The sequence below is a fragment of the Dipodomys ordii genome, unplaced genomic scaffold (genome assembly GCF_000151885.1).
Source record: "Dipodomys ordii isolate 6190 unplaced genomic scaffold, Dord_2.0 Scaffold17, whole genome shotgun sequence".
Taxonomy (NCBI): Eukaryota; Metazoa; Chordata; class Mammalia; order Rodentia; family Heteromyidae; genus Dipodomys; species Dipodomys ordii.
In genome coordinates this window covers 6,369,602-6,396,005 of record NW_012267233.1, presented here as the reverse complement: position 1 = coordinate 6,396,005, position 26,404 = coordinate 6,369,602, and the positions used below count along the sequence as shown (strand labels likewise).

The following is a 26,404-nucleotide window of genomic DNA, read 5'->3' as shown; positions in this document are numbered from 1 at the left end:
AGTTACCATGTGATTTTTTTGTTGCTTTGTATGTCCCTCCCCCATGGTATAACCCATGTTTTCACTGTATTTGAGGTTGGTATAATTTGGGGAGGGGAAGGGAAAAAACAAAATGTTTAAATAGGAATACAGGTTGACCCATTGCAACAATGAGATGTACAAGACAGGATGTTGAAAAACAAACTTTATAATTTAGGCAGGGTGGGGTGAGGGGGAAGTGTAGTTGTGGAGGTGGGAGGGAAGAGATGGTAGGGGAAAAACAAAGGAGGAGGCAACAATGCTTGATAAGAAATGTACTCAATAGGGGCTTGGGAAGGTGGCTCAGTGGTAGAGCGCTTGCCTTGCATGAGTGAGGCCCTGGGTTTGATTCCTCAGCACCACAGAAGCAAAAAGAAAAAAAGCCAGAAGTGGCGCTGTGGCTCAAGTGGTAGAGTGCTAGCCTTGAGCTGAAGAGCTGAGGGACAGCGCCCAGGCCCAGAGTTCAAGCCCCACAACCGCCCCCCCCCAAAAAAAGAAATGTACTCACTATCTTGCCCATGTAATTGTAACCCCTCTGTACAGTATTTTCACAATAAAAAATATATAAAAATTATATAATTCTCATCCTCTACTACTTATCCTCTACCCTTGCCTTTCTTTTTTTCTTCAATTTTATTGTCAAGGTGATGTACAGAGGGGTTACAGTTACATAAGTAAGGTAGTGATTTCACTTCTTGTATAACTTGTTACCCCTTCCCTAATTTTCACCCTCTTTTTCTCTCCATCCAATCCTCCCCTCAAGTTGGACAGATCATTTCCAACATAGTGTCTTATGAGTATCCCTGTTGCATTGGTACCCGCTTTGTTCTTTGACTCACCATTTTGTTGTTCCCTTTCCCTTCTCTAGTTGAGATAAATGAATGTACAATACTCAGGGTACCAAAATCGAATGCAGTGACAACAGGGGATAAACCATAGTGGGGAAAACACAAAAGAAAAAAGAAATCACATAATACATTGAGAACAACAACAACAAAGCAAAACCTCTTGTCTTAGAATCATTTCACTTAGCATCATTTTATGTGGTGTTTTTTAAACCTCCATTTCATGTGTCATGTCCTGTTTCAAACACTTTCAAAGTAGACAGGTTGCACAGTTATTTAGCACTTTATCCCCCCACTTCAGTTTAACCTATGATCCTATGTTTATATTTCAATATGTTGTTAAGAGACTATGGTGTTGTTATCATCTTTTTGTGTGTGCCAGTCCTGGAACTTGAACTCAGGATCTGGATACTGTCCCTGAGTGTTTGTAGTCATGACTAATGCTCTATCACTTGAGCCACTGCTAAGCTGGACACCAGTGGTTTACACCTGTAATCCTCACCAGACAAATCATTCTGAGAACATGGTCATAGAGAACCCTGTGCTACCATGATCCCATCTCTTCACCAAGAATGCTATATATAGGTTTGTATAATATTTCTAGACATATCTGACATGGGTAGCTGCAATGAAATCACATATGAAATTCACATTTAGAAACTTTATATGAGATTGGTTTTTAAAACTCATTTAGAAGGTAGAATTAATGTGTTTCTATTGACCTCTAAACCTCAAATGAGTCTATTATTATTACCAAAATCATAGAGCTGTAATGTATAAAACAGAAGTAAAATATAGAATGTATCTACAAGCAAGCAGAAACACATTATAATCTCCTATTTATACTTTATTTACCCCTGAAGTTCCACAATTATCTTTAAGGCTGAATAATTAATTCAAGTGTCCAAACATCAGTATATAGACTTTCCTTTTGTTCTCCCTTCAAAGATCTACTACAATGTGATTAAGATTATCTATACTTATGGTATATACCCAAAATTCTGCATACTGTATATATAAATAATTGGATGATTTAATAATTTGATCACAAATTTGGCAGTATAAGTGTCCAGTATCTTTTATGTTTATATAGAAATTATCCCCAGGTAAGCTGTGATGAATTATCCATCTGATGACATATATTATTATTGGTCATTTCAGTGGAATGTAACTGTTCTGAGTTTATAGGCAGTAATTAGCATTTCAGTGAATTACTATAGTTAGATATTTCATATTGCTGAAATAAGTGTTCGAATGGGAAAGTGGTATTTAAAAAAGTTTGTAGATTCTATGTAAGGTTTTGTAGCAAATTATATAGCCAGCTCATTTGGACTCTTTCCTTCTTAAATATATTCACTATGTATATGTATTGTGCTTTATGTATTTCATAGTCTTGAATTGCCAAATAACTGAGAACTGAAGAACAGAAAATATAGCCAACTCAGGAAAAGGCCTTTGAATTGATGAAAAGAGTACAAAAGTTGTTCTTATGTTCATAACTTAGCTTCCACTTTTACCAAGGAATACAAAATGGATAATTCATTGAAAAATTCAGTAGTTTGTATGAATGTTATACCTACATGGCATCTTTTTCATTTATTTCACATATAGTTTTATGGCTATCCCCCAAATTAAGTAAGATCCTGCATTTTAGCTTTTTGTAAGATTCTGTGTCCATTACCATTAAGATTTGGACCATTTAAAAGGAGAACGTACTTTTAGACTCATCCATTTATTTTCTGAGAAATGAAGACAATTTATAAAGCAATAAGAATTGCTTTGCTAATATGTTAATTTACCTGATTTGTAATGTGGAACAAAAGGAGGGAGGAAGTTTTATTGAATTAAACTTTCCAGTACACAGTTGCTTAAAAAATAGTTACGTAGCCAGTGGTAATAGCATGGAAGACATGCTTACATCTGATAATTATTACATAAGCTCTTCTTGTTTGTTCTCATAGAATGGTTTGCAAAATGAGCTTGTGTAATAAGGTTGAAGGTTCTGCCTAGAAGCAAACATTTCAGAAATTACTTTAGCCGGTTCCTTTTGTGTAAGCACATGAAAGTGTCCATGTGGGCTTTTGCGCAAGTGCACACAGTGATTTGTACATCCCTTCCACAAAAGATTGGAGGTAAAGCATAGGATACCATTTCTCCTTGGGAAAAAGCCACATCAGATTATAGTTAACAGGTCAAGTAGTGGGTAATTCTCTCTTCATCTTATGATCAGAATTAGAAAATTATAGGAATCAAAACTCAAGGATAGGCTATGGCTGGCTTCCTTCATTTCTAATTTATATAGATCAGATATCCTTTTGTTTCCAACAAGACTTAGCCAAGACTTGCCTAATGGCCTAATATGAGCCTAACACTTTTTGTAGAGAGGAATCAGCACAGAAATAGATTTTAGATGTTGAGAGTAAAGGCATTGCTTAAAATCTCTAACAGAATATATCCTATTTATTTTAGTTGAAACAACATAAACACTAAGATTCGTGGAAAAGGCAATTTGTTATGTATAACAGACCAGCCCACTCACTTTAAGATTTTTTATTAAGATTTTATGTTAAGCCTGGCATTGGTAGCTCACACCTGTAATCCTAGCTATTCAGGAGGCTGAGATCTGAGGATCTCGGTTCAGACATCCCAGACAGGAAACTCCGTGAGACTCTTATTTCCAATAAACCACTCAGAAGTGGTGCTGTGACTCAAGTGGTAGAGCACTGGCCTTGAGCTGAAGAGCTAAGGGACAGCACCCAGTTCCAGAGTTCAAGCCCCGTGACCAACCAAAAAAGAGAGAGAGAGAGAGAGGAAAAGAAAGATTCTTATGTTAAGATTTTTAGATACTGTTTGTATGAGGGAGATTCCCACAGGTGCTTATAATGTAGCCCAATCCAACTCCCCTTCTCATTGCCCCTTTCTTTCCTTCTTAAAACAATTTCAGCAGATTTCAATGTTTAATTTTCATAGATTTGTATATAAAGTACTTCTGCTCACCATCATTCACACTGTCCATTGACCCCCTCCAACAAAGCCTGGGAATGGGCTCTTTAAACTCCTTTTATAGTCACTGTTGACAGCATCTGCTAGAAAATAACTAGTCATTCTAAAAACACAATCACTCTATTTTTATTAGGTGAATTTCTGATCCTTTCTTGTCCATTGTCGCATGATATTTGTATCTTTAGATGAGAATTGTGTTGGCAAATTTTCTAAAGAAGGAATCTTTATTTTAGATATTTTGGAATATTATGGAAGGATACAAAATATACTTAGGGGATGGGAATGCTGTTCAATGGTAGAATGGTTGTCTAATCACATACAAGGCCCAGAGTTTCTGATCCCCAGCACTACAAAAAGTAAATATTTGTATACATGCATAGTTATGGATAAATGCACATGTACATATATATTATGTGTTTCTTTGCATACTTTTTGTTATTGTTTTAAGTTGGGTTTGGGGTTTTTGTTTTTGTTTTTGTTTACCAGTTCTAGAACTTAAACTCAGAGAGAGAGAGTCTGGTCTCTGTCCTTGACCTTTTTTGTTCAAGGCTAGTACTATGCCACTTGAGCCATGGCTCCACTTTTTGGCTTTCTTTGGTGGTTATTTGGAGCTAGGAGTCAGTCTCACAGACTTTTTACTGCCTGGACTTCCTTCAAACCATGATCCACAGAACTCAGCCTCCAGAGTAGCTAGGATTAAAGGTGTGAGCCACTGCTTCCTGTCAAGTATATAGATTCTGATATCAGACTCAATAACTTCTCTAGGCCTCAATTTTTATTTTCTATAGTCTGATTATAATAATAATCAGGAATGGCATAGTGTTTATCAAATGCTAGATTCCCACATAGGTTGTTACTGTAATTACAACAAGTAATCAGATATTTGGTGTTTAAAACACATACTTATTATTATAAATCTTCAATAATCCAAAGCCCAAGCTCTATTTCACTAGACTTACATTGAGGTATCACTAGGTATCATATTGAGGTATCACTAGGACTGCATTTCTTTGTGGGACTTCAAAGCAGAATCCCTCTTCTTGCCTTCTAGCTTCTAGAAGCCACCTGCATTTCTTGGCTCAAGGCCATATGCTGTTAAGCAAGCAATGGCCATTGTCTCGTAGTTCATGTTTGTGTTTCTGCCTCTCTCTTCCACTTCTAGGGATTCTTATGATAACTTTGGGTCTACTAGGGTAATCTAAAATAATTTCCTTTCTCAAGTTCAGCAGACTAGCAACTATTTAATCCCATCCAAACCTATAATTTCCCTTTTATAAGATAACAGTTACCAGCTCCATGAGATAGACCATTAGGGGTTATTATTTTTGCTTACCGCATGAGTGTATCTGTCACTAAGGAAACACCTGAGGAATGTTAGCTTTGCTGTTCTTAATCTAAGAATAAAGCCTTTCCTTGAGTATTTGCTGTTGTTTAGGTAAGAAGATGGCCAGCTAATGCCTTCGAAACTCTGGCCAGCTCACAGCCATAGCATACTGTTTCAACACCTTGTACCAACAGTACTTATGGCATGCTGACTATAAATCCGAAAAGTAAAGAGCAAGTGAATATATCTGACCTAGATTCCCAAGTTTTGTAATTTTCTCATTTTCTGCTTCCTCTACACCTCTTCCTTTCTTGGAGATATGTTACTATTGTGGTATGAGCTTACTCCTGTGCAGCTGTCACAGTTCAGTGGAACTGGGGTGTAACCTTTCTGTCATGCTCACAGCACTGGAAGTCCAGCTGTGAGGTAGACACATGTTCCATGTGTCTCTGAACACATCTCTGGAATGCAAATGGCCCTATTTATGTCAAGCTATTTCTTTTGTTTGGCCAGCTACAAGGAAGGCCTTCCTTTTTTCCATCATGTGTCTGTGAATATTTGGAGTCAAATGCCCCTTATACTCCCAAACACTCTCATAGTAGACTTTGTCAGTAAAGACTAGTCTTTGTCAGTGGTACTATCCAAGTCTGAACTCTTTGTTCAAACTATAGCTTTAGTGGCCTCCTGTCTTCTGCTTTTCTTCCTTCACTGATTTGTACATCACCCCTGGAAGACTGTTTTCTCCTTTCTATTTTTTCTGCTTGAATTAGTCTTTCTGCTTTGTATTAATTAAGTCTTTGTCAGTATGCTAAAGGGCACAGAGGATTATTTTGAAGCTGCCATCATATTCTAGTCACTGTATTTACACATTTGCATACAATATTTCATTGAATTCTAATTCAGTAGCTTGAGGGGTAGATGCTATGTCTCCTTTTCACTAGTGATGCTGAAGTAAGAAGGCCAGGTCTGGCTAGCACCATATTGTCCACATGGTGGATGGTGGAATCGGGCATTTTATCTTCATGCTGGGGGAAGGAACCGCCTCCCCGCCCCCATCACTTGCCTCCCAGGTAATGGGTGTGCCTGTACCCCTGGAGGCAGGGGCAGGCACTTGGCTGATAGGTTGCTGAATCTGTCAGTCTAGAGCCGGGGACTGGGAATTTTCCTGAGGATCTGCCCCTTGTGCCGACCTATTTAGGCACCGACCAGCCTAGCCGCCGGGACTCCATGCCACCAGTGTCACTGTGATCATGTCCTGTGATCTGTCTCCTGGCTTGTCTTCAGTTATCATCGTGTCCCAATTCAGCTCTCCATTGGAGCTGAATTGCCTTGTTGGTATTGTTTTTGTTATTTTTTTCCTCTTTAGCATATTTTCTAGCTGTGTTATGTGTATTTGCATGCTGCAGGCCTTTGTAACAACTGGTGGCCTGCAGCCTGTTAACCGTATAATAAAGACTCTAATATTCTATATTTTAAAATGAGGCTTCTGGGATGATTTACCTTACAACAATGCAACTGAGGCATAAAAGCTAAGTGCCATAGAAAGGATTTAAACTCAACTAAATCTGATTTCAAAGCCTTTAGTTTTCCCTCTCCAGTGAAAGCTCTGTCATTTGACATTGATTTTCAGGTAGGCATTTTATCAAGGCTTGCTTGAGTTCATGTTAATTGGGGCAAGTCTTCCCGTATCTAGTGACAAATTATGGCTTGCTCGCTTGTTATGGGTTTTTGTGGGCAGCTAAAGACTAAGTGTACTCTTTTTATCAAAGATCTGGTACTGGTCAAACATCTTTTCTGGTGATTTGCACATTAATACGGGTACATTACTCTTTTTGTTGTTGTTGTTGTTTTTTAATGAGAAGGCAGTAAAAAGAGGAAATAATTTTTCAGGTGTGTCTAAGCCATAGTAAACTAGAATTCTTAATCCCAACAAACCTATTGTTTTTCCACTAGCAGTGAAGCTTAATCAACCCCAGTGACAAGCCAAAATATACTTTACTTCTTTGAAAGAAACATTCACAAAGAAAACCAAAACCAGTTTAGCAACTTTGCAAGTGAGTGGAAAAAGATCTCTAGAAATAAAGCTTCCCTTTGTACTTCTCTGCCCCTGTTGGGTTTGGAATGCTGCTGGATTTATATTCTCCTACTATGAACTCCTAGGAACAGTAACATGAATTTTAGTCTTAACTAAATGCATTAGTTCTAGCTGGATACATTGTCTTATTTTAATAGTCTACTTAATAGTCTAACTTTGACATACCTTAAGGATTAAGTAAATCATAAATTCTTTGGACTTCCCTCTACCTCTCCATTTTATCCTCTAGTGTTTGATTTGTGTTTGCTTTATTTAAGAGAGAATAATCTTAATCTGAAGGCTTCTTACTGGGATTTGATATGTTTTCTTGCTCACATTTTTTTTTTTTTGGTCCGGTCGTGGGGCCTGAACTCTGGGCCTGGGCGCTGTCCCTCAGCTCTTCAGCTCAAGGCTAGCGCTCTACCACTTGAGCCACAGCGCCACTTCCGGCTTTTTTCTTTTTGCTTATGTGGTGCTGAGGAATCGAACCCAGGGCCTCATGCATGCAAGGCAAGCGCTCTACCACTGAGCCACCTTCCCAGCCCCTGCTCACAATTTTTAAAAAGTCAAAGTAAATACCAGATCACAAAGAAGATAAATTTTGGAAACTCTTTTTGTTCCTAGTAGCTTTGAACTCCTGAATCTTATGTAGATGCTAGGAGAAGTTGCAAGAAATAGCCCTAGCAATATAAAGAAATATGAAATAGTGTTATTTCTTTTGGAAGAAGAATAGTGTTCTTTTGGAAGAAAAATGCAAATTAAATTAATAAATAAATACCATTCAGATTTTCAGGTAATTGTGAAAGTGGATCATGGCAGAAATAGGCCTTATGCCAAGAATGTCACGTCTTTCTTGAGCCATTATTGAATCCATTGTCAAAATCTGGATGCTGAAATTAATTATAAAAATCAAGGTTAAATTTATTGAAGTCTGAAAGCTGTACTGTGTGTCTATAGAAGATTATCTAGGGGCTGGGAAGGTGGCTCAGTGGTAGAGCGCTTGCCTTGCATGCATAAGGCCCTGGGTTCGATTCCTCAGCACCACATAAGCAAAAAGAAAAAAGCCAGAAGTGCTGCTGTGGCTCAAGTGGTAGAGTGCTAGCCTTGAGCTGAAGAATTGAGGGACAGCGCCCAGGCCCAGAGTTCAGGCCCCACAACTGGACCCCCCCCCAAAATAAAGAAGATTATCTATACTTAAAGGTTACATTATTTAGGTAGTTTGGGATAAAGGACCATGATGCATGTAATAGTATATATATGTGTGCTAGTATGTATATTTACAAATATATAAGTAGAAAGAGACTGATGTCTATGTGTGAGAGAGAACACAAATATAAAACAAACAAGATGAAATATTAATAGTAATTTTTATCTAGGCAAGATGATTATGAGACTATATTTTTCTGAAGCAATTATCAGTTCATACCTATGAGCAGAAGAATCTTAAATCTAAATTTCCAACCCAGAAAATTCTCATAGGCTCCAGACCCATAACTCCTAACTATTCTATATCCATTATGATCTTCCACAGGTATTTAAAAACCAACCTATCTGAAGCTGGTTTTACAATTTCCCTCATTAAAACCTGACTTGCTTGCAGTTTTTGTCTGGTACCAACTATAGATTCTTTTTATTTTCATATTCTTTATTGTGATTAAGTGATTACATAATTTCCCAAATTTCACAGTATTGTGAGATAGTGATGCTTAGTTAAAGTCACAAACACATTCTAACTTTCATGGACAAATTGTCTATCGTGGTCTATAACATTTATGAATTCTATGAGCTTTGCAATACAGCTATTTCTTCCACATTGGGTGATATGTACATTTCTTTTGTTTTGCATAGCATCAGCTGTTCCCTCTTTCCCACTTGTTCCCTCCCTCCCATCGCTGCCATTTAGTTGCTTAGTTTATGTTGATCAACGTCCAGTGCAGCTGATGGGTCCCACTGTTGTATGTTTTTCCCTGATTCCCTCTAGTTCTGTGTCGTCCCCCTGGTTTCCCTCCAGTGTGCACTTATATACCATATATGTGATCAGCAGCATGGGGTTATTTAGTAGTTATTCGACCAGAGCTCTCAGGAACACTGATTCAATGGGTCAAGAAATCTAAACTGTTCTACCTGTAATTCTTTTTGATATAGACCCATCTTTTACTGCCTTCTACCATTACCTGGCTTCATATATCTCATAGGGAATACTTACCAACTCATAATAGTTCTGCATCATTCAGAATGTATCCTTTCTAGTCCATGTCCTGAATAGCAACTCATTTCTAAATTTCAAGTATGATCTTGCTAATGCTCTGCTTAAAGTCCAATTGTGTCCTTGTTGCCCTGAGATGAAGGTTCAAATTATTAATTAAAAAATTGTAAAGCCTGTGAAGGCTACAGTTCTTTTTTATTTTTAAATTCTCTTTCCTCTTCACAAATACCTTATCTTTTCTCCTGCCATACTCAGTCAACTTGGCCTTTGGACCATGTTTGTTCCTGTGACTAGAGTACTTTCTTTTTACCCCTACTCACAACTACTTTCTCAACACACAATCTCATTTACCTGACTTCTTCCTCTGTCCTCATTTAGAGGCTATTGGTCTAAGAAACATTCATGACATCCCGTCTGATCAAACTAGCAATTAAAAGTAAATTTAAAACTGTAGAGTAACTATGAATATTTGTTAAAGTAGCATAACATATTATGTATTATGCGTTCAGTCAGTATGGTTTTAATTTGACTTGTTCTAATGATTTTCTATGTGACTGGAGAACACAAACTGGACTACAATTTAAGGAAAAGAAAGGAGGATGGGGACAAATGTCAGTGGAAAGAAAGCCTCTTCATTCATTGTAGGTGTCCTTAGGATTAATGGGCTAAGGTTGAATAGATAGAGCCTAAAGAACCAGAAGCAATGTTAAAAATGCAACTACAGGTGTAGTGAAGCAAGCATTTGTCCCACTCAAATGAGCGTTGTGAGTCAGACAACCTTGTATTTTCTTTTCCCTCTGTCCTTTCCCACCTGTCTACTTTTGTCTACAGTTTCAAAATTAAATCAGCCAACAGTTTGGTCCTCTTGCAGCTGTTAGGTGGTAATGAAGAGTGCCTTTGCCTTTGAACTACAATAGTGACATTTGTCAAACTTTTGCTTATAAAAATGCATCCTTTGGACAGACCTGGTAGCTCACACTTATAGTCCTACTTATTTAGGAGGCTGAGATCTGAGGACTGCAGTTTGAAATCAGCATGGGCAGGAAACTTCATGAGACTCTTATCTCCGGTTAGCCACCAAAAGAAAAAAAGCTAGATATGGAGCTGTGTCTTAAGTGTTAGAGCACTAGCCTTAAGTAAAAAAGCTCAGAGATGGTGTGCAGGCCCTGAGTTCAAGCCCCAGGACTAGCACCTAAATAAATAAATACATAAACACATAAATACATACATACATACAACTTTATTTTCACATCGAGTTCTAGGTAGATAGTCAAATAGACTAAATAACGAAATAAAATATTGAAAATGTTAAATAATTCATTCTATTTTTCAAGAGAAATTTCTTGTTTGCTTGTTTGAACTACAGTCTTGAACAATGTTCCCAAATTATACCTATTCTGTTTTCTTGTTAATTGCTCTCCAATTATTTCATATTTTCTCCTTTTATTTTTATATATTTTAGCTTTATTTTCTCTGGCATGCTATCCATTATCTTAAGGACTGACTCCCTTTTCTTAGAAAACATATTCTTTTAGAATATTCTTTTAGCGAGGACTGGTGGCTCATGCTAGTAAGCCTAGCTTCTCAGGTGGCAGACACCTGAGAATGGAGGTTCAAAGCCAGCTTGGGCTAGAAAGTCCATGAGACTCTTATCTCTGAACTCCTAGGAAACTGGAAGTAGCACTGTGGCTCAGAATAATAGAACACTAGCCTTGAATGTAAAGAAAAAAGCTCAGGGACAGTACCCAGGCTCCACAACTGAGAAAAATAAAAAAAAATATTTTTTGAGTTTATGAAAATAACATGGGCTGGGAAGGTGGCTCAGTAGTAGAGCGCTTGCCTTGCATGCATGAGGCCCTGGGTTCAATTCCTCAGCACCACATAAGCAAAAAGAAAAAAGCCGGAAGTGGCGCTGTAGCTCAAAGTGGAGAGCGCTAGCCTTGAGCTGAAGAGCTGAGGGACAGCGCCCAGGCCCAGAGTTCAGGCCCCACGACTGGACCTAAAAAAAAAATAATAATAATAACATGAACAATAATATAGGAAATAAACTGGAAAAGGAAAGTTAAAATGAAGCCTTATTATTTGTGTGCCATGCAGTTTCATGATGTTAAAAAAATTAAACACTATTAAACACTTCCAAAACACATTGATATAAGTATGTTTGTCAGGTAATTTTTTAAGAGTATAGAGAGCTACATGTATATTGCATAACTTGTTGTATATGTGACCAACATCCACTTTCTTCTCTATTTTAGAAGCTGTCAATCAAGCTCAAATATTATTCCTCATTATGATCTGAAAGGTTTTTTTCCTTATTTCATTTCTTTTGTCCATCTCTTGTGTGATAATTTTGAATTTTAAAATCAAATAGTTAAAAATTGTTATTGAGTTGATCATAATCTTTCTTTAATTGTGAATAATGTGGTACTAATATGATTTAACTTGACAATGGAAGGTAGTATGTGAAATACCTACATATAGTTTCTTCTTAAATTTAAGAGTTGTATTTTTGTTTGAGAAACTAATTAAATTAATTTTTTTCAGGTCTTAAGTTCTAGGTTTTGTTTTCTAATGTGTTGTCATTGTATAATTTGACACTTTTAAGGATGCTAAAACCTAACAAGTCATGACATTATATTTGTAGTCTTTTGTTATTCTAGACTATACTTCTAAGTCTCTAGGATTCAACTTTGAACCTAGTACCTTGTTTTTTTTCAGTAGATGTTTGTATAATTCTCTGATTGAATTTAAACAAATGTTATAAGAGATAGCTTAATGGAAAGAATTACTGTTCATGTGAAAATAGCTTTCACAAAACTGAATTAAATTTATGGATGTAGAAATAAAAGATTAATGTTTTAATACATGACTTATAACTTAATAGTAAAATACCTCAATACAGCTTTCCCAAGGTAATATTTAAGTAATACCTAATTGTTATTTAATGTATGTATGTATATATATATATATATATCAGTGAAAAAGTGCATTTTTCAGGTATTAAAACTATAAATTAATTTGAAAATAAATTTTGGGTGCACTCATAGAACATTTAATAACTATCATATATTTCTCATAAGAAAAATGAGGCAAATGCAGTTTAACACATTTCTTTTCAAGCAAGATGATGGTGGCTCACTTCTGTCACTCTAGCTATTCAGAAGCTGAGATCTGACAGATTTCAGTCTAAAGCCAGTCTGGGCATAAATGTTTGTGAGACTTCTCCAAAATAACTAGCAAAAAAGCAATACTGAAGGTGTGGTTCAAGTGGTAGAATGCCAGCCAAGCAAGCAAGTAAACCAAAGGAGCTCAAGGTATTGAGTTAAAATTCATGGAAAAAAATCACACACACACACACACACACACACACACACACACCACACACACACACACACACACACACACACGTAACTACTACATTTCCCTTTTCTTGTTGTTTCTTTGTGCTGGTCCTGGGACTTAAAATCAGGGCCTGAGCACTGTCCCTGAGGTTTTGTGCTCAAGACTAGGGTTCTATCATTAGTTTTACAGTTCCACTTTTTGGTAGTTAATTGGAGATGAAAGTCTCGGGGTCTTTCCTACCTGGGCTGGCTTCAAACCATGGTCCTCAGATCTCAGCCTCATGAGAAGCTAGGGTTCCAGGTGTAAGCCACAGCACCTTGCACCTACTACATTTCTAACAGCAGAAAGTGTATGATATCTGTTTTTGTAAGTTTTGTTCATTTCCCCTGACTTGATGATCTCCAGTTCCATACCATATTCAGCAAATGACACAATCTCATTGTTCTGTATGGCTGAATAAAACTCCACTGTGTATATATACCACATTCATCATCCATGGGTTGAAGGGCAGCTAATCTGATTGATGCCATAACTTGGCTATTTTGAACAATGCCATGAAAACCATGCGCATGTAAGTAGTATTCTTATAGGAAGTTGATTCTATAGTAATTGGCTGTGCCATAAGAAAAGCATTGACTGGTACTGCCTAGGGAAAGTATGAGGCATAGTAGCTGCTTAGTACAGCTTGCCAAGGAATGTCAGAGGAAGAACAGGATGGAAAATGTGCCTCCTAGTAACCTGAGAAAATTTCCCCAGCACTTTAAAGGACTTTTTCTTTAGTCACAAAGTATGTTCACAAGTGAAAAAGAGAAGGAAATAAAAGAGTCTGGACTATGAATGATGGTTGAACCATCATTATAACTCCAGTGCTTAGTAGCTTCGATTCATGACAGCTCAATAAACAGCGTTAATTTTTAGATATGCTACTTGGTCTGGTTTGGTCACCAGCTTAAAACTCTTTTATTCAAGTTAAGCATAAAGCAACTTTGTGAATATATATGATTTATGAATCCTGACACTCTTGAAATACCCTATAATACCACTTCAAATTTCTTTTAGGGGTCACTTCTAAATTCCCACTCTATTCACCAACAAATAGAAAAAAAAATCTCAATAACCTTTCTCACAGATCCAAGCCACACATTTTCTATGAACCAGGGAGGATTGCTGTTTCTCTGAGAACTGTTTCAGAGCTGGGAGTGTTCATCATTCAATATCTTGAGCACATCTGTTGTTCCATTTGCACTGCTTCGAGGGAAGGCCTCCTTCTAGTCTTCTGCAGCAAACATTTTGAGGAGAATGCATCCAGCAAGTAAAATGCCCATCTCTGGTAAAAGTTATAACTGTGCTATTGTAATGTGATATTAGCAAAAATATTTTTATAATCATACTTGTTAACAGCGAACAACTATAATTAGGAAGGCTATTTCCAATTCCAAAATTACTAAGTCATAGAGAGATATTTCTTTCCATCAAATTTTTGTTTGCAGATCTGTCTTCATCGGCTTAAAACAAACAGGAACATAGAAAGATAGAGAGGAGCCAGATGCTGGTGGCTCATGCCTGTAATCCTAGCTACTCAAGAGGCTGAGATCAGAGGATTACGATTCAAAGCCAGCCTAGGCGGGAAAGTCTGTGAGACTCTTACCTCCAATAAACCACCAGAAAACTGCAAGTGGTGCTGTGGCTCAAATGGTAGAGCACTTACCTTGAGATGAAGAGCTGAGGGACAGCGCCCAAGCCCAGAGTTCAAGCCCCACGACAGACCAAAAAAAAAAAAAAAATAGGTAGAGAGGGTCTGGAGGAGAGAGGAGATGAGAGCCAAAAAGGAAGGAAGGAGGGTAGGTTAGTCTAGTTGGAATAAACTCAAGCTGATGTATTTAGTCAGTTATCAGGCTCTTTAAAATAAAACAACAACCAGTCATGATGCATGGTTGTAATCCCAGCTCTAACAGGGAACAGCAAGAGGAAGAGGATCATGAGTTCAAAGTCATACTGAACTACATAGTGAGTCTTATTTCAAATATCCAAGAACTGGGATCATTTCTTAGTGGTAGGACATTTGCCTAAGATGCATAAGACTTCTTTGAGTTTCTCATAGGTGTGGCAGATAGACATACAGACAGGTAGACAGACTGACAGACTAATAAACCTGGATATTGAGTCAAGGTCAAAAAGTCACATCTTTAGGTTGTCTGGTATGATAATAGACATAGGATAATAAATTATTAAGCTACAAAAGTAATTAAGAACAAAAACAATAGGAGATATGGAAGCAATAGTATTCTTGACACTTTACAAAATTCTTAAATCAGAGCCTTTTAGCATCCTGCTTCCAAAATGGATGGACAGCAATATTCATCCCTGTTCATTGGATATGTAATGGGTAGCTCTACCCAAAATTGAAAGATGACTTGAATTGATGTTACCAAATCTTGAAGAAAAAAAAACCCAATTTAGATGACAAATTAGGTAAGTTTATTTCTTATCAAATTCCTAATGAAAGCAAATGACAAAATTTTTGGAACTGTGGATATTATATAGACATTGCACACATATATAGATAGATAAATAGTTATATATATTTACTTACATAGGTATTTGTGATATGAATCACAGGTATATTTGATGTGTGTTTGTATAGCCGTGTGTGTATGTGTATGATTTTGAAGCTCTCTTACTCATATTGTGAAACACTACACAAATATAGGTAGCATTACCATCTTTGTAAATAGTATAAATATGTGACTCACATTTGCTTATGTTTTCTTTAGAGTTGTGTTGTTTGTGTGTGTTTATTTTGTTCTTGTAGAAGTCTTTAAACAAGAGCTAATTCATTCTTGCTTTTTACTTCTCAAGAGTCTCGAAAGTCTGTTGCTATGATAAAGTATTTGAAACTGAACATCAAGCCCTCTTCAAATTTCTGCCTGCTCATTTTGCTTAGCATATAAAGCCAAGGAAACATTCTGTGCATGGAAAGCTCAGCAAAACTTGAGAATAAAATCTCCCAGGACAATTGTGTGTCTAACAAGAGAATATTAGTGGATGTACTTTGTAAATTATGAAACCACTGAACATATGTACGGTGGTTACATTTGCATTACTTTAATGTAGTAGGATGATATCTAGTATCAAACTAAGGCATTCATATCACTAAGGAAAGAATCGAAGTTAATATCTAAGCATATGTTAAAACAGAGTGCTAGGAATTTAACTAGAACATTTACACAGCATTCACAAGGAATTCTGTTGAAAGTCCTTGATAGTAATGAGGTTTGAATTAAGGGCTTCTTACTTGCTAGATAGATGCCGTACCATAGGAGAGACCCCTCTAGCTCATTAGGTTTTGGCTATTATTGAGATAGGGTCTCCATTTTTTACCAGGCCAATATGGACTATAGAAATGCTATTACACTTCTGCCCAAGCTAGAATGATAGATATGCACCACCATGCCCAACTTTTTCTGTTGAGATGGAGTCTCACGGTCTTTTTTCTCTGAATGGCCTTGAACCACAATCCTCCTTATTTTATCCTCCTGAGTAGGTGAGAGCACAGACATGACCTCTCATACCTGTTTGATTGCTGTAACTTTCAAAGGTATCAAGAGAAAAGTTACAAGTGATTGCAAATTCAGCTCTTTAAAGAAGATAAGACACTATAAATTTTCATTTGGGAATGGATCATATTGCCAATGTTTACATTTCCTTATCAAGATCAGGTTGACTTACTCATTTATTTTACCACTAAGTGAAAATCTTATTATAGAGCTTCAAAACTTGCCAGACTATGAGCTCTGTATCACATGAAAATCTGGGTATCATTACTTTAACATAGAGATCATTTCTGTGGGCCGTTGGAGATATAAATTTTATTTTTGAGTAATGGTTGCTATTTCTTCACAGTGCAATTTTTTTATTTGCCCCTAACGCCCACCTGTTTGGGCATCTCCTAGTTCTTAGACTTGCAAAGATCTTTATCTATAGAGTTAACACGTCAGCCAATTTACCTGTTATATGACCAACACATGAATATGAAATGTGCGAGCTGTTACCTCAGCCCCCAAATTAAACACAGTAAGGCAATATGAATATATTCATTACATTGCTACTGAAAGTTCTCTTAAAAATATGACAATAGGAGAGAGTAGAGAGAAACAGCCACAAAATCTCCAGAATTCTGAAATTGAAGGATATGAACAGAAAGTTAGACACAGATGGACGATTGGTACCATTTGCTTCCCAGAGCTAACTGGGAAAATGGAGTAAAAAGCACTTTATCCAGTTACTAAGAATTCAACACTGTGGCAGGTGTGGATTCTCAACTGGCACTAATAAGGGGTCTAAGAAAGAAAATAGCTATCATGTGCATGTTAACTTCCTCATGATGATCCAGTTGGAGACTTTATGAGGAAAAGCTAACTTAGGTTCTAATCATGGCCAGTGGCATTTAAATCTCTGTTAAAAATAAATAAAGCACCAATCTGGTTAGTAACCAGCTTATCAAATGCACCACCTGCCCATCCTATTAGGACTATAAAATACAAATTTGTTCAAGGTAGCTATGCCATTTGTTTGCTTTATGATAAAAAGCTGCACAGAGATTGAGTTCTGCTATCTCACTTCATTATAGACTTTGCAGGGTCAACTTAGCAACGTATCATGCTAAGTGTGCTAGCACTATTTGCACAGTGTTCACTGAGCCAAGAGTAAGCTCACAGTCCCGGAGCAGGTACAGTGAGTTGCCTGTGTGCAGAAACAGAAGCTTCTGAGTCTTACACACTGCCACCCAGGGTCAGGGACTGGGCTGGGCGGGAGGAGAGGCCACTCTCCCAGGAAGGAAGTGTTAGGTTACTCAGGGAAGGGAAGCACATAACCCCAAATTCCACTCTCCTGTCTGCCGAGCAAAGCAGTGTATTTCTGGCTGAGCAGGGCTTGAAGAGAAGACTGCAGAAATGTTCTGCTCACGTAAAGGTATGTATAAATACTCTCACCTTTGTACAAGGCTCCTTGGAAAGTCTGGTCAGGCAGAATGTAGAGGAATTGTTTTGTGTTACCTTTTAAATATCTAGATGAGTTATATGGATCTGTTATGACTAGGGAACTGGAAGTTCCATCAGTTATGGTCTAGAGAAAAGGCATATTTCATGGGAAGGCATGAAGGGAGTGATTTCTATCAAAATTCTAAACCTAAAATTCTAAACAAATTACATTCTGTATGTCATTATTTCCTTATGATTTGTTACTGCTGTTAATTATGATTCTATATGGAAAGTCCCTCAGAAATAGATTCAGACCGTGATTTGAATCCTTTCCACATCCAATGACCATTTTTTAACAAATCAAGGTGTCTTTTTTCATTCACTCATACTAAAATTTCCATATTGCCTTATCTTTTCCCTGACTTATAAAAACGTATACAATAAGAATCATGCTAGTGATGAACTCACACGCTCTTGCCTTTATCACCCCTATATTCTGGGTTTCAAATACTGGCTATTCATTGCATTTAGGCTCTCCTAAACAATTTTCTTCCACAGTTGCTTCTATGCCTTTGTTTCCCCTTAGTGCTTTATTACTTTAATTTCTCTGGGCTATGGAGAAAGGTGGAGAAAAATAGACGAGTTTTTTCCTCCTTCTTGTATTCTTTTCAAGTTTTGGTCAAACAAATGCAAATGACATTGTCATCGACAGATCGATCTATATTTTTAAATGGAAGGAATAAAGCTTTAAAAAGAACAGAGGCATGTAAGTAACCTCTGGTGGTTAATGGCATGCAGTCGATGGAATTCATTATTGACGTTTGGAAATGAAATTGCTTAGCATTATTATTTATTTATAGTTTTGGCTTTCACAAGAAATAATCACCATTAACTAGTTAGTTTTTCCTTGGTCACAAATAATCATGTGACAGTGTCAGAATGTATAATATAGCTTTCCATTTAGCCATGATCCTAATGATAGGGCAGGGTGTTATCTCTAGTAATACATTTATGAACATTATAAGCAGCTAAAAAGCTGAACTTGGGGGATAATTTCAGAAAAACATATTTTTCACATCATGGAGCAATTTTTTATGAGATTCCATCTGCAGAAATGTTTTTAATTACCAATACATAATTTCATTTTTCTACGTCAGTGCACAAACACTATGATGATAAACCTAATAGATAAAGAATTCCAAGTAAAATATTTAAGTAGTTTCAGCATGAGCAACTCTTTAATTTCCATCACAAGTTCAAAAGCTTTTAAATCTCTGGGGAGGTTGATAACCAGTCATGTCAAATTTTAATTTTAAGTAATACCAAATAATCATCTTATACTTAGTTCAACTCTGAAAATTATTATGTCTTAATAACTTTAAAATACACATAAATGAGGACAAATCTTAAGTATTAGACATGGAAATGTGAATGGTAAAAAAATGTATGGAACTTTGATATTTAAAGGTGGCATTTTCATATACAGGACACGTACATTGTCTAAGATCAGGAGAATTCCAGCAGAAATATTTTGGCTAATTTTGAAATTGAGAAGCTTATTTTCCCATTAGCTTCTTCTGCCCATTCTTCCAGCCTCTTCTTCACAACGTCCCCCCCCCTTCCTCAGCTGCTTGCTCTTCTTTTCTTCTCTCCTCATGATTCTTCCCATTCCCCAGACACCTGTATACTCAGACTTTTTTTTCATGAGAGGTCTTTTTCCTTCAGTAGTGGTCATCACTGTGAAACTGAAGAATAGCAATTAATATTTCATATCTTTCACTTAAGTATCTTCATCTAGATTGTGTATTGCACTACTCAACCTAAACACTTAATAAGTGCTTATTGATTATCTAGCAAGGTCATATTATGACTGATTTTGAGACTTTTCATGCCCCCACCCCCTGATTCTAAGATCTGTCTTTTTAAGCTTTTTGTCATTTTCAAATCTGAGAGCATTTTGAGAGGAATGGTGTCCTGTGATTTAATTGACAGGGATTTGTTTTATCTTGTTTCTTTTTTTTTTTTTTTGGTGGTGTTGAGATCAAAGCCAGAGACTCACACACATTGCTTAACACCCTCTCCATTCAGAAAGCTTTTCTTTCGTGGTTTGGCATTACATAGTCAGTGGGGTCTTGGTTGGATGAAGTCGAGCAGTAAAAATAGAGACAAACTGTTACTTGTACAATAGGTTAACATCTGCACACTTCACACTCATACTTCACAGGAGGATTCCTTGTTTTTTCTTCAATGGATTTATCTGTGGCCAGTTTGGTTTCTTTTCACTGCTTTGCCTCACCCAGGGTCCCCAGAGTCTACCTGTTCTTGGGCAAAGCTTCTTGACTAAGCATACTGGAAAATACACGGAGATTGTTATTAGTAATGTAATCACCAGCATTCAACTGAAATGAAATGCAAGGGTTTAAGATTTTGAAACTAAAAACCATTAAGTTCAAATTATGGTTTTGCCCCTTTAATTTATGTGTCAAGCAATCTGCCAATTAGTCTCAAACTTCTAATTATGCATCTAAAGAACAAAAATAATATAAACAATTTCTTCATCACAGAACTGTTAGGATAGCTTATGAAAACTGGGGTGCCAGTAAAAGTAATGAACATGTCATGTATATGAGAATACCATGGAGCTCAAGTATTCATGTTAAACCCCAACATGAAGGCTGAGTGTGAGTAAAATGCTCACAATAGGAAAGAGATATTACATAATTTGCTCTAGCTAATGAATGTAAACGACATTTTTAATTACCATTCAAAATGATTACATGATTCATTAGTTATCTGAATGAAAACAGGAGAAATGTAAAACATATCTTCAGTGGGCTTCCTGAACACCAGAATTCTGAATCTCAGAGCTGAATGAATGCCAGTGTCTAAGAGCTTCTATCCTTTATTGAATTAGCAGCCCACAGCTTTGTCATTAAAAAAATAAATGTCATTAAAAACTGAAAAGGTTTACTTAGATTCTCCAGTTCCTTTTCTGTCTTTGTTCCTTCCAAGTTGTGTTTGTTTTATTGAAGTTTGAACTCAGAACTTAACTAGTCAGACACTCTACCACCTGAGCCACACATGCAGTCTTTTCTTCTGTTTATGAAACAGCACTGGTACATTTAAGAGAGGATTTTGCAGCACTAAAATTTTTTAGATCAAGGCGCACACTTAGGGGTAAGTCTACTAAAATAGGCTTTATTCTGACGACTATGAGAGTCATTTGTGACAAAGTTTTATGTGACTTCTTACTTATGAGGAGAAAACATCGGAGAAGCATTGGCAACAGTTAGTATTCTTTGTGTGTTTGTTTTAGTTGCTGGCTCCAACCAGCCAGACCATACCTTCTTATTTGTTGGGTCCTCTGTTATCCATAAGGTGTTAAAATGAAATAACATTATTATGACACCATCTTCTCTCCCAAAGGAATCATTACAGGTACAGAAATAACACATGTCATATTCATTGTAATTGTGAGAAGGCTCTAGTTTCTGCCTCTAGATATTCGTGGGAGGGAAATGATAAAAGATTCCTAAATGAGATCAATCACCTATTTCTTTTTGTAACCGTTTCCTTCCATCAAGACATCTTTCAATGTTTTCAGGTTGTAATATCATTTTACAACTTGCCAGTCCATTTCATAAAAGAGCATAAGTGGGGGAGAATAATGAAAGGAGTGACATTGATCAATGCATTGTTCTTATAAACTGATTTGTTGAATGGTTACTCCTTTGTAAAACGACCTACAGATAATAAAAATATAATTTTTAAGAAAGCATAAATACCACTGCCTAAGGAGTCAGTCTTTTCTCAAAAAAATTAACAATAAAACAAACATAGGACATATGTGTCTTCAAGTGTTCTGTGATACCTTTTATTGTACTGACTTTCAGTAACAAAATAGTAATAAACAATATTTTTATTGTATTCAAAATACAGGGTGCTTTGATGTTACTTAAAAGAGTGCTGCCAAATGTAAATCTCCTTGCGATAGTGGCTATAAGATACAAAACTCTTCCTTTAAGGGTAAATATTTAATGGCTCTATTTTGAAGGGTAGGAAAACTTTCAAGATGCAAGGCTAAGGAAAAGAAGGAAGTCCTATTTTAAGGCATGTGCAGGTGGAAAGCGGAACTGACAATGAGGAAACTCTTAGCCATTGTTAGGAGGGCCTATCCTTTCTTCAGCTTTATTTGCCAGTGGAAAGTCTTTCACTATCATTTAAGTTACTTTATTTCTCAAAAATTATGACCCTAACAAGAACATTTTCACATTGAATAATATACTGGGATTGAAAAATAATTTCCCATTTAGTTTATTACCAGCAAGCACTTAATTTGTACTATAGTAAGTGTTCTTCCTAAATTAACTCATCAACATATTAGCACAATTTAGAACAATGTAGTATTCATATAGTAAGTCATATTAGAATTGCAGTTAATAGATGCACCATTTTTTAGTTGTTTAGAGCAAAGACAGTGTGGTCTTCCAGACTTTATTGTTACTCTTTCATCTCTCATCAGAGATTGTGTTTTGTTCACTCTGTTCTCAGAATAACTTGGAATCAGTACAGCTCTGCAGTGAGTCTTCCTAGGTTCCGACACCATCATCTCCCCACTATATTGTATCTCTGCCCTATGTCATCTATCCCCTTCCTCCTCCCTCCCTCCCTTTCTCCCTTCCTCCCTTCCTCCCTTCCTCCCTTCCCCCTTCCCCCTTCTTCTCTCTCTCTCTCTCTCTCTCTCATTCACACACACACATACACACACCACTTTTCAGTAAGGCAGATGGAAGCCTGTGGTCAAAACACAATCTCTCTGTGCCACTCCTTCACCCAAACTCATTCTTCTTATCACTCTTTGAGTAAAACCCAATCTAAAATCCTAATTTATAATCGGTAATATTCTATCTGACCAACCCTGCAACCTGCAATACACACGTGTGTGCGTGTGTGCACACACACACACACATAAAAAGGTTATTGTCTGTCATTTCCCCCTGATTTCACTCCTTCCACATTAGCCTTTTTGCTATTTCTTGAACAACCCAAACCTGTTCCTTTCTCAAGGCATTTGTACTAGTTTTTTCCTCCTTTTTTCCCCCTCTAAGAATCTTTCCTTACACATGAGCATGGCACCCTGTCTTCCTTCAGATCTTTGACAAGTTGTCTAAATATCTAAAATGTCAAATATCCTGCCCTAGCACCTCAACAATTCATATGTGCTTTTCTCTGCTTTTGTTTTCTATTTTATCCTTAGCCACCATCACTGATGTCTGTACCTGTGTCTTATTTTTTATAGTAAGTGGAAAATCTAGCCTCATCTGACCTAGTGTACAAGCAAACATATCCATAGTTTTTAATTCTTTTTCTAAGAAAGGAGAATACTTTATTTTGCATAGTATAAAATAGCACGTGCACAATGATAAAAGAAAAAGTTAACATTAAGGAAAAATATGAAATGAAAATACATATTTCAGTGCTGAGCACATTCTGTGATATCAAGTTATTAGCATTTCATATTTGGTAACCAAGTGTCATGTAATGAGAGAGACAGACACCTACCTAGATGATTAAAATTTTGTACTTCTATAGATATCAGAATGAGTGATTAATTCTAAACTGGAATTTGGAAGAAGAAATACTGAATGTATATTGACAGCTGAAGGTAGAGCCTGTGAGAATTAGTTGTCAGGCATGTCAATACCAGTGGAGGAAAAGAGTTAAAGGACTCAAGAATGAAGCAAGTTCCTCCTTTATTTAAATTTCAAATTTTATTTTTATGATCTTTAGCTATTCAAGGGGTTCATATCTGCCTGTCAGTTTATTAATACAATGCACATTGATCAGTCTCACCCCTTTTATCATTCAACCCCCTCCATATAGCCCAACTTCACCTGTCCCCTCAAATGGGAGACCAGAAATGTGTGACTTTTCTATGATTTTGCCTGAGAGATGGAACTCACTACAAGAGAAGATATATATATATATATATATATATATATATACATATACATACATATATATACATATATACTATAGAATAGACATTACAGGCAAATCAGTTATCAGAACAGTTGTTGAATTTAACTTGGCAAAGTTAAATTCATTACTGAGCCAAACGCATCAGATAGAAAGTTAAATGCATTACTTAGCCAAATGCGTCATGTAGAAAAATTGAAAGTTTATTTTTCCCACACTACTTCAACCTGTTCTATTACAGAGTTCAGTTTTCAAAGTACAAAAGAAGAAATTCTGCTTTTCATATTGTTATCTTTGGTGACATATTAGGCCAACTTCCTATACTTACCTTTTTTTTCTTTTTCCCTCCTCCTCCTCCTCCTCCTCCTCCTCCTTCTTTTTCCTCCTTCTTCCTCCTCCTCCTCCCTCTCCTCCTCCTCCTCCTCCTCCTTCTTCTTCTTTTTTCCAGTCCTAGGGCTTGAACTCAGGGCCTGGGCACTGTCCCTGAGCTTCTTTTGCTCAAGGCCAGAACTCTACTATTTGAGCCACAGTGCCTCTTCTGGCTTCTTCTTGCTATGTGGTACTGAGGAATTGAACCCAGGGCTTCATGCTTGCTAAGCAAGCACTCTACCACTAAGGCACATTTCTATTTAACATTTTTTTTAAAAGCTCTTCTCCTAAGCCATTGTAATGTGATTTTCTATCCTTTGCATACCCTTCCATCACTTCATTATTCTGCAAAATCAGGTTTTCAGTACATCATTTCCCTGATTTAACAGTCTCCCTCTGCACTTCTTGTTACCCAAACCCTTGGCATTTGATATAGTTTAGTGACAGACTATTTGATCTCAGGGCCTTGTTTAGAGAGGATAGTGATAATTTCTACATCAATAAGCAAGCAAAAAGGAAATAAGATGTTCAGATAAGAAGTGCTAAGAAGAAAATCATAGAGTAATATGACCACCCAGGCTGTGGTAGTTAAGCGGTGGTACAGTTAGCTTGGATAATGATGGGGGCATTTTTGTGAAGGTATCATTAGAGTTGAGAATCAAATGATTTGAAGAATTCCTATTCCTATATTCCAGGGAATACGTAACCAGGTAGAGAGAAAGACCTGGGAGTAGAAATGAATTTATTTTATTCAAATAGAAGGAAGACCAGTAGGACAAGTGATAAGTATAATGTGAAGTCTAAGAGTGAGTGAAGGGCTGTGTGTACATTCAGTACTGACTGTCACCTATGCTTGTGAAAGCTAAAATTGTTGTCCTGGAGGTGTGTCCTAATTGTAAATCTATTATTATAGTAGTAAACTTCTTGAATTTGCTGTGTACTGCATTTGTAATGTTTATTCTTCTTTTTACTTAGTTTCATAACACCCCTGGGAAGTACACAGAGCTCTGCTAATGTAGATTGGGAAATTATGGTATATAAATATTACATGACCTGCTTAAAAAGGACTGAAAGTGCCTATAATAGAATTGACCTCCACTCCCTGTACACAGGTACTGACTCCTCAGATATTAACATTGACAAAAAGTCAAAATCATCCCTTAGCTCGGATTTAAAATGAAGTTGGTGCTAAAGTTGCACCATTGCTCAAACTAGGAAAATGAAAAGAACTTCTATAAAGAGTAACAAAATAAGGAATTTGTTTGCCCTAAAAGATCCTGAGTATGGGGTAAAAATATTTACATCTCTTCTGCCACTTTTTTGGTTCTGCTGGGAAGCTAACTTATATATTAGATGATGTATCGCTTCTCAGCCTTTTGGCTAAGATCAAGTGTAGATGATGTTCACTGTAAGATTTAAGTTTTAAGTAAATCACTCAAACCTGTTCTTTGGAACGTGAGGAGGAAAGGGAAAGTTAGCAGGTAAGAGATATTGACATCCTAAACTAAGACAGTGATGGTTTAGGCATCAAAGCTTAGTTAAGATCAATCATCATATGATCAATAATGTTTCCTGCCTCTTTGAAATGATGTCCTAGAATTCAAAGTCATGAGTTATAATTTTTCTCTAATTTTTACACATTTACTTTATTATAAGGTGATATTGGATTATTTATAATATTTCAAAAACATCTAGTGATAATTGATGTGCATAATTTTATCACTTGTGCTTAACATTTGATTTTTCTGTTTATTTACGTACATATGTATTTATTTTACTGGTCCTAGGGCTTGAAGTCAAGGACTGGGAGCTGTCTCTGAGCTTCTTTTTGCTGAAGGCTAGCACTCTACCACTTGAGCCATAATGCCACTTCCAGCTTTTTCTGAGTAGTTAATTGGAGATAAGAGTCTTATGGCCTTTCTTGCCCTGGCTGGCTTCAAACTGCCATCCTCAAATTTCAGCCTCCTGAGTAGCTAGGATTACAAGTGTGTGAACCACTGGCGCCAGGCTCAAACATTTGATATTTTTACTATTCATCTTCCTAAATACTATTTTACCTATAATTTTCAGTATTAAACTTATTTTCTATTAAGACATATTCTGTGACTCTTTTATAGATTTCATTTGCTGTGTACATATGTAGTTCTTCGATGCGCAATCCTCACAGATGAACATAGAAACTTATTTTATTTTGTTTTGTTTTGGTGCTGGTACTGGAGCTTGAACTCAGAGCCTTGTGCTCTTCCTTAGATTTTTTGCTCAAGG

At 36.6% G+C, this 26,404-nt stretch overlaps 1 protein-coding gene across 6 annotated transcripts in view; it reads left to right on the top strand.

Annotated features, from left to right (window-relative positions):
- Positions 1 to 26,404, top strand: part of Oxr1 (oxidation resistance 1) — a 201,515-nt gene that overhangs the window by 78,449 nt on the left and 96,662 nt on the right. The window contains exon 1 of one of the 6 annotated variants that reach the window (XM_013012483.1): positions 17,748 to 17,783. The exons of 3 other annotated variants lie outside the window; for them this stretch is intronic. In XM_013012483.1, coding sequence (XP_012867937.1) covers positions 17,765 to 17,783 — 19 coding nt within the window. In that variant the 5' untranslated portion in view covers positions 17,748 to 17,764. Of the gene's footprint in view, positions 1 to 17,747; positions 17,784 to 25,230; positions 25,252 to 26,404 lie in introns of those variants that run through there. 2 more of the 6 variants (XM_013012486.1, XM_013012485.1) reach the window with 2 other exon arrangements.